The 13,619-nt window shown below is 37.6% G+C and overlaps 1 protein-coding gene across 11 annotated transcripts in view; it reads right to left on the minus strand.

The window, feature by feature from the left end:
• STAU2 (staufen double-stranded RNA binding protein 2) overlaps positions 1-13,619 on the minus strand; it is a 172,775-nt gene that overhangs the window by 90,938 nt on the left and 68,218 nt on the right. For all 11 annotated transcript variants that reach the window (XM_065053811.1, XM_065053805.1, XM_065053810.1 and 8 more), the window contains exons 9-11: positions 11,232-11,369; positions 7,869-8,000; positions 3,825-3,885 (exon numbers count right to left, since the gene is read on the minus strand). In XM_065053811.1, coding sequence (XP_064909883.1) covers positions 3,825-3,885; positions 7,869-8,000; positions 11,232-11,369 — 331 coding nt within the window. The remainder of the gene's footprint in view (positions 1-3,824; positions 3,886-7,868; positions 8,001-11,231; positions 11,370-13,619) is intronic.

Raw genomic sequence — 13,619 nt, forward strand, 5'->3', positions numbered from 1 at the left:
TACCCTCACTGAGAAGAAGTTTCTTCTCATATTTAAGTGGAACCTCTTGTGTTCCATTTTGAACCCATTACCCCTTGTCCTATCATTGGTTGTCACCGAGAAGAGCCTGGCTCCATCCTCGTGACACTCACCCTTTATATATTTGTAAACATTAATGAGGTCAACCCTCAGTCTCCTCCAAACTAAAGAGACCCAGCTCCCTCTGAGAGGCCCAGAACTGGACACAATATTCCAGATGTGGTCTCACCAGGGTGGAGTAGAGGGAGAGGAGGACCTCTCTTGACCTACTAACCACCCCCCTTCTAATACACCCCAGGATGCCATTGGCCTTCCTGGCCACAAGGGCACAGTGCTGGCTCATGGTCATCCTGCTGTCTACCAGGACCCGCAGGTCCCCTTTCCCTATGCTGCTCTCTAACAGGTCATTCTTACACTGGAACCAGTTAGGGCAATTTTTTCCTTGTTAGAATTATAATACATAAAACCACTGTTATATTTCCTTTTTTTTAATGTATTTTTTGTTCTTCGCAGCTCATCTACAGCTTCACCTAGAAGACATATACTGTATGAGTTTGTGATTACCACATCCAGAAATATAAAACCAAAATAAGTTCCCAGGAAAACGTACTTTGTATTAAGACTGTTTATATGTTTCATATTTTGTTTTTGTTGATAACTGCCTAAGTCAAATCCAGAGAGATAAATGAACATTCTGTTGATTTGTCTATGGGCTGCAAACAGTTGTGGTCTACCCACAGTGTCTCAATGTGTCTTCTAGAGGATCAGGGAAAAAACTCACCCAATATTCTTGTTATTTTGTATGTGAAAAATTGTCTAAGATACCCCAAAGCAAAAAAACAATTAGCTTCCTGCTTCAGCTTTAAGACTGTAAAATGAAGACGAAAGGTAAAGAAGTAAACCTGTAGCAAGAAGCTTTGCCAATGAGTAGAAGAAACAGACTCAAGTTTGCTGCAAGGATAGCTGCAGATGTGATGTGATAGAGGGGAACAGGAGAAGTTAATTTTCAAGGTATTTCTTAGGGAATACTATAAATGCAATGAGCAAGTACATAGGAAGATACTGAGTGAAGGGTATTTCCCAGCAAAAATGAACTACATGTCATGATCTTTGTTTTTGTTCTACTAAAGTACACAACTTCACTTTACTATTCCGGTTTTGTTTCACACAGTTTCACATAAAGATGTACTGCATTATGCACACAGTGTATCTGCCTGGAAAAGGAAACTGATGCACAGTATGTTGTCCTAACAGGACACTGTTGTATTCCTGGAATAAAATTACTGGAAATGCGAACAAGAGCTGCCAAACGGTAGATCCAGCAACCTCAGGGCCTACATTAGATTTTCAAGACCACAAAGTTAAGTTTTAGGGTCACAACAAATTCAAACTGTACATTTGTCGTATAAGCGAAGATACAGAAGGGAGGCAGTCGCTCCATTTGCCCTCTTTAAATTTTCCCATAATAATGCTGACACTGTGACATTTTTGATATAAAATACTGGAAGTTTTTGGAGCTGCCTTAAAAAAACACGTGTGTTTCACAGTTATATGAGAGATCATTCATGCAAGTGATCTCTTCTCTCATTGAAAAGGAGAAGACACTTCAAACTTCCTCAGTTCTCCTTTACTACAAAGCTCTGAGGTTATCTTGACTCTCAGGCTGAGGGGAAGATCAACAAGAGTACACAGGGAAAACTCTTAATAACACTCACTCCTATTCCGATTTTTTTATGCATTCCCTGTGTGGGAAACTACCAGATAATATTTTACCAGAAGTAGGGAAAGCACTCACAGCTAAACATGTACTGGTAGACCATCCCCCTGTCAAATATTAGCACAGCATTCCAACAAGTAATCACACCTGTGGAAAACCGGTGCCACAATGTCAAGTGATGCTGCATGGACCTTCTCCAAACGCTACAATGCCCTGACTTCAGTCATGTCCTGAAAAACAGGTCTCTCTGTAAAGCCATTCAGCAGGAACGTATCAACTGAACTTACCGGTTACAGAAATAACATACAAAAGCGGTTCACTGAATTTTCGACCTGAGGATCTGTGAAAAAAGACTGATCTGTCCCCTACATAACCGTAACAGATTCATTCTCCTCCTACGCCTTTATATGGAAATCACAGTTGAGCTGTACATTTTAAAGAAAATACTCTAGAACAGAAAAGCCCTTTATAAGGCAAAGAGCTAAAAAAATAGTAAAAAAAAATATTTATGTCTGTTGATAGCTTTTTAGGTTCAAATCCTTCCTATTTTGCAAAAGGATGGCACAATCCCTCTGAAATAAAAATGAGACACTTTAATCACCTGATTATCATTCATGTTGCCTCTAGACTGGAACCATCAAAAACAGGAGTTAAGGGATTAAGCACAGTGGTCTCTGAACAGTACAATCAGAAATAAATGCTCTATGGCTATAGACACATTAGCTATATCTCCTCTGATTTCCAGTTTAGTTGGATATCAGAAGAACGGGAATGAGGGCATCTAGGAATGTCCGTGCATTAAAAAAGCATCGCAAACTGAAAACCTGTTTCTGTGCTGTGGCCTATGGTGGCTGCCAAAAGGTCTGTAAGCAGGTGTAAAAAGAAGTCCTTTTGGTCAGCACAAGTTTAAAATACAATTTTTGTTCATCTTGACCCCTGTTGAGTGATTTTGGCTTTGTGTCCTCCTAGATTTGGATGTAGATGTATGACTGCCAAAATTTTCCTGCCAGATGAAGCCTGGGAAAAGGACTGTTTTTTCTTATTTGTAGTAGGGGATAATCGTGATGTGATTTATAAATATCTTTGCTATAAGACACTGCAAGGACAGGAGAGAAAAGCCTGGGGTCTTATTCTGCTGTCCCAAACTCCAGGATGTGAACATTTGAAGATGTTAACATTTGCAGATGTTTCACAGGCCATGTCCTTAGAGATTTTGACAAAGCCAACAGAAATCGTCCAGAAGTATTGATGGAGATTGAAGCAAGCGATAAGAAGTCCTTGATCCAGTAGAATCCTTCCTTTCAAGGAAACACAATGTGTGTGTTTCTGAAACTCAAGTGTGTCTGTCTCTACTACAATCCTTACTTGAGGATTACTCCAACCAGTAATTCCAAATCCAGCAAAAATCTAGTTATTAAGTCATGAAGGCCTGACCTATTCATTACCTATATCACAGTGAAATGGAAGTCAGTCTTTAGCAACAAGGTCTCATCTGACCTTTGTGTCTATAGATTAATTACTAGACGATGAAAAACTGTTTGGATGGTCAGACTTAGAGGATAGTGGCAGACTTTGGGCGACCTAATAGCAACCTTCCAATACCTAAGAAGAGGATACCAAAAAGATGGAGCCAGGCACACTACTGAGGCATGTAGCAGAAGAACAGGACATGATAGTTATAAACAAAGAGGAGATGTTCTGACTCAGATAAAAGAAAAAAAAATCAATGTGAAGATAATTAAGCATTGGAACAAGGCACCCAGAGTAGCTATGGAATCTCGATCTTTGAAAAACTGGAAAAAGACACAGGCAATCTTGTCCGAACTCTGTACCAACCCTGCTTTGAGCAGGCAGTTTAGTTAACTTCCTAAGATCCCATACAACCCAAATGTTCAATGATTCAATGAGTAAATAAAAATCATCATGTTCCTGCACTCGTTCATGTCTATACTCACACAGAGAAGACTCAATTCATCTAATTGCAATAAAAACCCTACAATGTTTACAGAAAGCATTTCAATTGTCTTGAATAATCCAAATCCTACAAAGAGAAGTAAGTATAAATACAATTTAAGAGAGCAATACTTACTGTTATTTGTTGGCTCAGGAAACCCAACATTCTGTCCATTCCAACTCTTGTTTTCTCCAAGCTGGAACAGGTAGAAAAAGACAAATAAATATGGAGCAAACTGCTCCTTAAACAGAACATTCATGTTTACAGATGTAGTGGAAACATTCTAAAAAGGATGACTTGGGACTGCCAGATATGCTCAGAAAACTTTGGTAACATATTTTAATTTCTGTCTAAAATAGGTTATTTGAAGAATGCACCCTTCATGAGTAAACATTAACAACTATTGTCTAACAATGAAATATACATGTTTCCCCAAGGATTAGGCTCAACATAATATATTACCAAATCAGACTTAAAATCAAGTGTTTTAAGCCGCCCTCAACTGAAAACATACGCAGACAGAAAAATTACATTCTAAACCAAGATGATCCTAATATCTGCCTATGAAAGAATGCATAAACACTACAAAGTACTTTGGGTGTAAGTTTAAAATATTTACTTGTTAGGAATCCATTTAGATACTGAAGTGGAAGCAAAGAAAGATTGTAATTTTCCATTCTCTTAATATATAGTTTTTTTTGAGGGAGCTAATTTTCTTCAAATTAATTTTATTATGTTTAACACCAAGTATTACTCTGACACAGAGAAGGGGAGCAATTAATAGAGAAGTTCAAAACAAGGCCATTCCTGAAGTCTACACAGTAAATAACACGGCAGTGTTCTAGATTTATGTGTAAATGTGGATAAACAAGTACAAGATTCCTCATGAACTAGGAGCTACTGACAACCAGCTCAATGAATGCGAAACAAATGATCCTCTTCAGACTTCACTGGGATTTTGTATGCAAAGAAAACCCGTCGGCAGAGCAGCCTGTGTGCCATGACGACGTTGTGACGACTTGCCCTGGAAGATGGGGCTGATTGGAAAGCAGAAAAGATGTGGAAGAGGATCATCCAGCTGAAACCTGCCTCTGTACCTCAGAGGTTGCGTTAAGGCTGTTTAGATTACTGTCACCTTGTAATGCAGAACACTAGATGATATTTTTCTCTTGGGAAAGAGGAGTGGAGAGCACACTAGCCAAAGCAGCTATTCCAATGGCTGTTTCCCTGCCTTTTCTCATCATCTACATCCCAATGTGCTTACAGCCTAGGCAGCATGCAATAAAAATGGGAGATATTCAGTGGCGAGGGGTGATAGGTATTAGAGTTGGCTCTCAAACTGGTCACCTGCCTCCATGCACTTTAATTGCACAGAACTCCTTTTATTCATATTATGAAGTGATATTTATACAGGATATATTTTTATATAGGAAAATATGGAAGATGACAGTTCTTCAAATGAATAAGCAATATGAAATCTATAAATATGTTTGTATTTACTGCTGGCTGTTACAACAGCACGGTTTTGTCATGAATTCATATCGTGCGTCTGTAACATGATCTGAAAATCAGCACGAGCACAGTGCTACAACATGAGAAGAACATTTTGAACTCTCCTCATTCCTCTCTTTTTACTGTTTATTGATCATGATTGGGAATTTAATGAGAATTTATCTATCAATAAGTTATCCTTAGTGCTACAGTCTCACATGAATGCAATCTACTCTGGTTTTCTTCTAAGAGAATAAAAGTGGCAAGAAGACTGAAACATGAAAAAACGAAGACACTACAAGTCTCCATTCTGATCCTTAGGGCTAAAATTCTGATGGCTACAAAATGTCTCCCAGAGCACTTTCAAATTGCTCTCCTCAGGGCTCTGCACAACCACTACTGAATTCTTCCAGGAACGGGATTACCTCAGAGAGGAGCAGAGCCTTTACTTCTTCTACATTACATCAATTCCCTGTTTACCTGTGTGGCCATCAGCACCATGCACGGCCCTTGTAACACTCTTAGGTCTTCATCAAAACAATTAATACAGTCACATTTTATACACCAGCGTTAAGGAAAAACAGCAGCAAGAGTAAGGGGATGAAAGTACTCTGGGAGGGCAGGGCAGGAGAAAGAAAAATTTCCTTTTTTAAAAGCATCCAAAACAACACAAGTGATAATCATCCATTTAGACACCAACTTGATATGTCAGCTTATCTACATTGGGCCAAATTTTGGATTTAAGGAGAGAAACAAGTATCTTCTAATGACACATCTTTATTGTGCAATTTATGTGGAAGGAATTTTACACCAGTAGAGATCTAAGGGCTATCTTCCCTTTTCTCCAGCACAGTTTAGTTCGAGAATTAAAATGCTTTCATCTACACAAACTAACTTGTGTATCTGCTTTAAATATGTTCAGACTATTATATACAGAGGATAAAGCCAGATGTTCTAGATATTTTATGTCCTTAAACCCAACAAAGCTATAAAAATTTGTTCTATGATCTTGAATACTCTCAGTACATAAAATTTGAGTGCTTTACATTTTTTGGATACAGCATCATGTTTGCTTATTCTGTTCAGAATAATATTAGGCCACTGTATGGTATTCTATCAATTCTAAGATATCTATGTCTGCAAGTATGGAATTAAACCCGTTTTTTTAAGACAATGCACTTGTAAGCAACAGTTTAATAAATGTAGACAAATGAAGAAGCAGTGCCCCTTTTTTAGCCACTCATTATATTTAAGAATTTCAATGTAACCACAAGTTTCCACTGTGCAGAGCTCTCCAAAGCAACTATGTTGCGGGCTGTATTTTTTCAGGCTTTATCTCTGAAAATTACTGACTAAAAATACTTCAGCCAATCTGAAATCCAAGAATGAAAACCTATGACTTCCTATTAGAAAAAAAAAAAGCTGACTTTTCTGGTTTGTTTTTCAAAAAACCCTTTGGCCAAATTGGCCGTGAAGAAGAAGTTGAAACTGGTAGAAAGTATCTCCTACAGAAGTCAAGTGTCAGGATTCCAGTGAAAATGAATCACCCTTTGGCTCTGTCATAAGTATTTTTTTAAATGGCTATGACTTCACAGTGTGTTCTTACTAAGAACACCACCTAGGCTCCAAGTGCTCTGTTTAGAGCACTGCACACTTGTTTATGGCTAAGATACAAAGTACAGAACATAGAGAAGGTGAGTGCGAACAGCATACATGGAATTGCTCCTCTCTAAGGAGGTGGAGCCAGGTAACCAGGATGGCATTTACCTTTTGCTGGCTTAAAGAGTATAGAACAGAGTATCTCCCTATACAGTCGTGGGATTTTTAAGAAAAAGAGTGTTTCAGAAGATACATATAGACATATGCTTTATTCAGATTTATCACACGGTCCCCAGCAAAGCTCAGCAGAAGATTCTGTTGACCTGAGCTAGCTGTTGCAGCCATAGCACACATTTAATCCATGATCAAAATATGCACATGCAGTGACTCTGTGTAAGACAGAAGCTGTTAAGAATTCACAGCTTAGCCACATACCTTACCAAATACCTTTTCAGGATACAAAAGGCAAAAACTTAACACCCATTTTGGTTACAAAATCTTCCATCAACAAACTCAAGAACGGAGTGCTAAGCTGCACATCACTAACATAGAAATACATACCTACATCACATACAAATTTAAAATGCAATTCCTTTTTCACACCAAAAAAATGACACGCATTTTCTTTCTCAGACATCAAACCTGAAAAGGCCATTACTTTTCTGGACTGCTTTAGTGCATACGCAACAGCAAGACAAACATTGACTACTATAAGTACTCCATGTATGAAAATTAATAACATCATTCCTCTCAGTCCTCTTAGTGCCCAAAATGGAATAAAAGCAAGAGGCACATTCATCCTGATTTGTAAGTAGAAATACGCACACACATCATGTGTACACTTTTGTACACACACTATCCCCTGGAACTACATTCCTGTTCTTAATTACTCTTACAGGAGGAGAGGCTGCACTTACTACTAACTGTAGCTATAGAGCTGCAGCTAAACAAAGACTGATCTCTGAGAAGTAACATCCTAAAACAGGGGGTGTACAAGTTTAAGCTTCTGTTCTTACTGAGTTATTAGCTGATACAACTAAGAAACATAAAGAAGGGTAAAATGTGGGCATCATAACAAAAGGTTCTCACCTTTTCTGACTGGTCTTGAAGAGGAGTAGAGGCTTTGTAACCCAGCTGTAGCAACATTGCTTCCGCTGCGTTTCTTTTAGCTATTTTCTTGTTGGGGCCTGTTCCAGTAGTAATCTCATTGCCTACTTTGACCTTAAAAAGAAAACATTGATCATAATCACAATAAATGCAAGACTCCTTAATATCACCATGTACTAATCCTGCTGACCTACCAACAGTCGTCAGCTCTTCTGATGAAGGTGCAATCTTGGAAAAGCAAGAATAGAGCAGAAGGGGACTACAGTACCACTTCACGCAGACAAGCTCGTTCAGGATTTTGAGGTCTCCAGACTCCTACCGAAGAGCCACATTATTCTGTATCTCAGTGCACACACAGCTGTCTCTCTCTTCCACCTGCCTCTGTGCCAACCCCACCCTCCCTGCTGAACATCTCCCCACCCCTGCTCCCCACTCTGCCTCAATGTACAAGTGTTACAGCATCTGGATTTCCTTGTAAAAGTGTCGTCGACAGCAGTTCCCCAGCATTGTCAGGACAGTATCCAAAACAATGGAGAGACAAACAATGACCTGAAGATTTCAATGAGAGTGTTTTCTAAAGAAAGATGAAAACCATGTTGATATTCCTCCCCCATTTGTCACGCTGCAAGGAACACAAGGGCTGGGGCTGCTTTCTTTTGCACACATACACCTGACAAGCTTTCATCAAAACAGTCTTTGGAAAGAAGAGTCCTCGTTGGACCTGTGGTCTATAGTGCACAAAGGGTTTCTGACAAATAAGATGCCTTTCATAAAACTAGGAGAAATTTAAAACCTCAAAATAAACACAAATTACAGACAATGGATATCCACAAAGAGTGACACTCCAACTTATTCCTTGGTACCTTTCCTGAACTCCTGAAGCTGTCTGTGTGTGGTTTGTGATATTAGCACTGTCACTGCTGTTCGCTTATGTGATATTCATAGCTCTTTGACAGCTATATTTCATTGTTTCCATTAAGCCATTTTGTTTGCATATTTTCTCTTAAAATAGCATATGGTTTCAAAAGTGTGTTAAAAAAAGGAAACCAAAATACAATAAAAATAACAAAATAGCCAAGGTGATCTGAATAAAAGAAACCTTAGAGGACAAAGACCTGAAACAGTCTGGAAGCAGCTTTTAAAAAGGTGTAAAAACAGGCATACAGTTGTTAAATAAATACTACATGTTATTTACTAATTTGTGCTGGTCAAAAATTATTCCATTTCCTCAAATTATCATGTACATATTTTCCTAGAAGTTTCATTTTTCCTTTACTCAAATACCTATTAATTCTACATACAAAGAAGAGGTTTTAAATAAATGATAATGAATGTGAACATCCCTTCAAAGTACATATAATTAAACAAAAAGATTCAGCTACCTAACACGTAAGTATTAATAATCTTGAAATAAAAGCCTTATCTTCTAGGCAGTTCCACAACTGCAATTAGAACATAGCCAATCTGCTAAAAGTTTATACGCAATAAAACTGAGGGACTTTAATGGGACAAGACAAAATGATAATTTATAACATAGCTCACAATAAATCAATGTGCTGCTATTTCTCAGACCTGTAAAACTGGTTTAGCTATTATTATAACCTCTATCAAGGATTAAAGGTCTGACTACAAAGAGAAAGAGCTTTCTGAAATTAACTTTGGGAACAGAACACCAACTAATGTCATCAGAGGTTTTCTTCTGTTTATCTAGTGGTCAGGACAAGTAATTGGATCCATTTCATCACATCTAAACTGGCTCTTTGTGTGACAGATAAAAATGAACATATTATCTCTGGATATTTTACTTCCACATTCAATTAAATTAAATGAAAACATAGTTCAAGTAGTTTATACAATGGCTTTTTATTCTGATAAGGTTTTTTGCATATCAGAATGAATCCACTGAGACTTCCTGAAGACAGGAGAACCAGCGGTATGATTTTAGTGTGAAAATACCACAACAGTGTAAAAATGGGGCTATGGTGTTTAAAAATATATGTAATAAAGCAACGGATTTACGGAATTTCTTTGACTCTTCCTTTCACAAATCTTCGTAGACAAGGGGATCTTCTATGTATTCACTGCTTTTAAGATTTTTTTTTTTATTCAAACCAAAGATTTTGCCATTACTCAGACTATTACACTGGAAAACTGAATTCTCAGCCCATCTTTCGAACACTAGACTGCATTACGCAGTCCTTTTCTGATCCCTCATGCAACCACCTAATTGTGGTCATTGCTAGGAGGGTGTGAGCAAGGGCAAAGGGATGGTCCGTGATAGCATCACTCTTTTTCAAACACTTTCATATAGCATAAAAAGTTGGAAATACAAGTTTATACGCATAAATCTGAATCCGCAACAAAAGGAATCAAATACCTTCTTTTGCTTCAAAGAGAAAAATAATAAATCATCAAGGAAGACCAGTGATGTCCACGAGAATGAAGATTGCTAGTGTATCTTCATTGACATGAAGAAGGGACTTAAAGATTTAAGTGAAAACACAACTAATTTTCTGGAGAAAGAGGTGCTGGTATATCAGAAATTCTGCTAGTGATCAGAAGTGACGTTTTGGTGTAGCTTGTAGACAACAAGTCAAAACATGTTCAGGTATGCTATTCTGGATTGTTCCGGCATAAAATTACCCCTAAGTGAAAACACAAGAGAAAAGAATTCTTTCCTGTTCCTAATCTTTCTGAGCCTGCTGTTGTGCTATCTAACAAAATATCATGGTTATATCAAATCTTTGTGAATGTTCTTAATTTAAATTTAAGCAAACATTAATGATCTACTGTTTCTGTATTAGGTCCAGAGCCTTTAACTGGACAGGCTAAAGTAGGTGATGGAAGGCTTTTTTTTTGTGGTATTTCAGATATGAACAAAGCAACAAAGAAACAAAAAATGTGAAAAGATTTACAACACTATTAATTTTAACTAAAATGCTTAGTAATATGGAGATACTTGTATCCATATTTCAGAATGCTTGTTTGCATTGAGATCCTCTGATCAACAATAGCAAAAAAAAATTAATCAAAAAGACAAATAAAAGTAAATAACTCATGAACCATCAAGGATAAAGACAGAAACCATCAGGTGAAATAAAACAAAGAATATAAAAAATGCAAAAGGACTACAAGAAAAGGGTCTAGAAGGCTCATAGTCTACTTGCCATTTGTTTCTCCAAGAGAAAGAAAAGTTCAAACAGGCTTTCTGATACTGATTTCATACTCCTCTTGTACAACTGACCATAAAGCAAAGAGCTGAACACAGAGGGATCTGCTTAATTTTGCTTGAGTTTGCACATAACATAACAAGGGCATTATCTTAAACGTGACAGCACATGATACCTGCATAACAAACTCTCGACGGCGAGGCATTCCTCTCTCTGACAGAAGAACATACTCTGGCTCCTTCTCCTTTTTGGCCTGTTGGATCTGAGCCAGACGACTGATGGGATTCATTCCTTGACCATATTCTGGTCCAGTCTGAAACAGGTTTAAAAGACAGAACCATTATTTCAGCATCTACCCATATATCTGCTTCGATAAATCATTTACTAAGGTTACCTCTTCTTTAATACCTCCTCTGGGAGAACAAGAAGTAAATTTCTTCCCGTCTTCTGATCACGAGACAGAAGATAAGAATCCTCAAGCTCAAAACTGTGGAAAAAAGTATGCACCTACTTTCTGGTACTGCTGCAGGCAGTGTGCATATCTAGCATCTGTGAACTACCAACACCCTCATTTATCTATGAAAGTCCTATGGGGATGGATGAAAATCAGCAGATTCGTCAGTCAATTATATCTCATTGCCCTGTTTCTATGCCCTAAACCCCTTAAAATAGGTTGCTACAATGCTATATAACGAGGAAACTGGCTCCCTCAGCCCGCCCGCCTTCCTTCTCGGCACTGCTGCCGTCCAACCCACAACGCGACTAAAGCTGCAGGTTTGCTCTGCTTGTGTGTTGTAGGGATTAATGCTCAAAATACTTTTAGGTAGTCAAGCTAGAAAGGAGTATCTCCAATGGCAAGAAATGTTTCATACTGTGAGCCACCCACAAAGTATTTCAAATGCTTAACAGACAACAGTCCTCACGGTGACATGTCAAAATGTATGGTGAGTGGGGAAATTGATCTGATGGGAGGAAAAGAAAAGGACTGAGAGATGGGTCTGTCCAAGATTACGCAGACAAGTGAAAAACTACAGTCCTTACAAACTAACTACTTCTGAAACCCTTTTAATATGTTATTACTTACACGGCAAATGTTCTCTCAAAGCAAATAGCTATGAAAATATTTGTTTGTGGATCTTAGGGAGAAGAAATTAAAACCCTCAAAAATTTATCTGAAGTCATATTTAACTGATTTACATACCATAACACAAACAATGAACTTGCAAATGTAAATGGCATTTGAATGTAGAATTACGTTTATGCTATTGAGCCGTTTCCTTTTCATGAAGCCATTTGCAGGGTAAGAAAAGACCAGCAGTCATGCTTGTTTGAGCCTCCCAAATAAGAACAAACAAGCGGTCCAGAATTTAAACAGACTATCAGCAACTGAAGGCAGAGACCAGAAAGGGATATTATATTAAGAAAGCTGTGCAGCAAATCCTACGCAGCGTAACTGCTGAAGTTGTTAAAGAAGATGTAGGTGAAAGAATTAAGACAATGTCATGCACAAGGGCAGCTGTGTGGGCAAGAGGCCAGGCGGAGACAAAACGCAGAGCAGGCTAAATAAAGTGCAGGCCATAAGATACAGCCTCATAAATATATATACAAATAAAAAGAAGCTATTGTTAACACTTCTTTTGATACTCAAAACACGTGCAGGTTAAATTAAAAGAAATAGGCACACTGAAAGCATTTCGGAAGTTTGGATATCCAAAACTGAAAACCTTCTACATATCCACGTTATTTTGACTATTAATGTCTCTTTCTAACATGGCCAACTTCAGATAATTCAATTTAAGATTGTAATGGTCAATGGTACATGATATAATAATATAAGAGCTTTTTACATTATTATACCCTTAGCATCCCTCTTGAGAAAAACTTTCCAAAATGAGACAATCAGAGCAAATAGCCTTTTCAGATTTTGCCACTTTAAAGCTGCATTAATGCTGATAGTTTTCTACTAAATAATTTTTTATGCTCGTTTTTTCCCAGAAGCCTTTGAGAATTAGTTCCTCAGAATTTCAGTAGGAGATCAGTATCTAATTAACTTAGGTTTTTTTTGAAAAATCACTCATTCTGTTTTGAAGGCAAATGAAGAAAGGAAGATGATGAACTAAGTTCTTTGTACATTCTCCAAACACAGGCTTGCACTCTCTGAAGTATTTGCTTATTTTAGATGGCTTTTCTGTTGGCTGCTCCTACACTCAGTGTTACTGAGTATCCAGATTCCAGATTTCTAATGGTCATACTTTTAGTAAAGTAAGTACAGATTTACTTATATTTACAGTCTTTCCACGTAACACTTGATGAGGGCTGAGTTCAAGTCACACGGGTATAACGCTGTGCGTGGACAGCAAAAAAATGCAAGCCATGTACATAATATAATTCAGAAAAAGTTAAGATTTGCTTTTGGTTTTAGTTTTTGGGGTTTTTTTGTTTTTGTTTTTAAATGAACAAGAGGCAAATACAGAAAAAGAAATTAAATTTAGGTCCAAAACTATAATCTGAAGCACAGGTTTTTGACATTAAAGTTTCCTGTTTTTACCCACAATTTTAGTCT

The sequence above is a fragment of the Columba livia genome, chromosome 2 (assembly GCF_036013475.1).
Source record: "Columba livia isolate bColLiv1 breed racing homer chromosome 2, bColLiv1.pat.W.v2, whole genome shotgun sequence".
In the NCBI taxonomy this organism is placed as follows: domain Eukaryota; kingdom Metazoa; phylum Chordata; class Aves; order Columbiformes; family Columbidae; genus Columba; species Columba livia.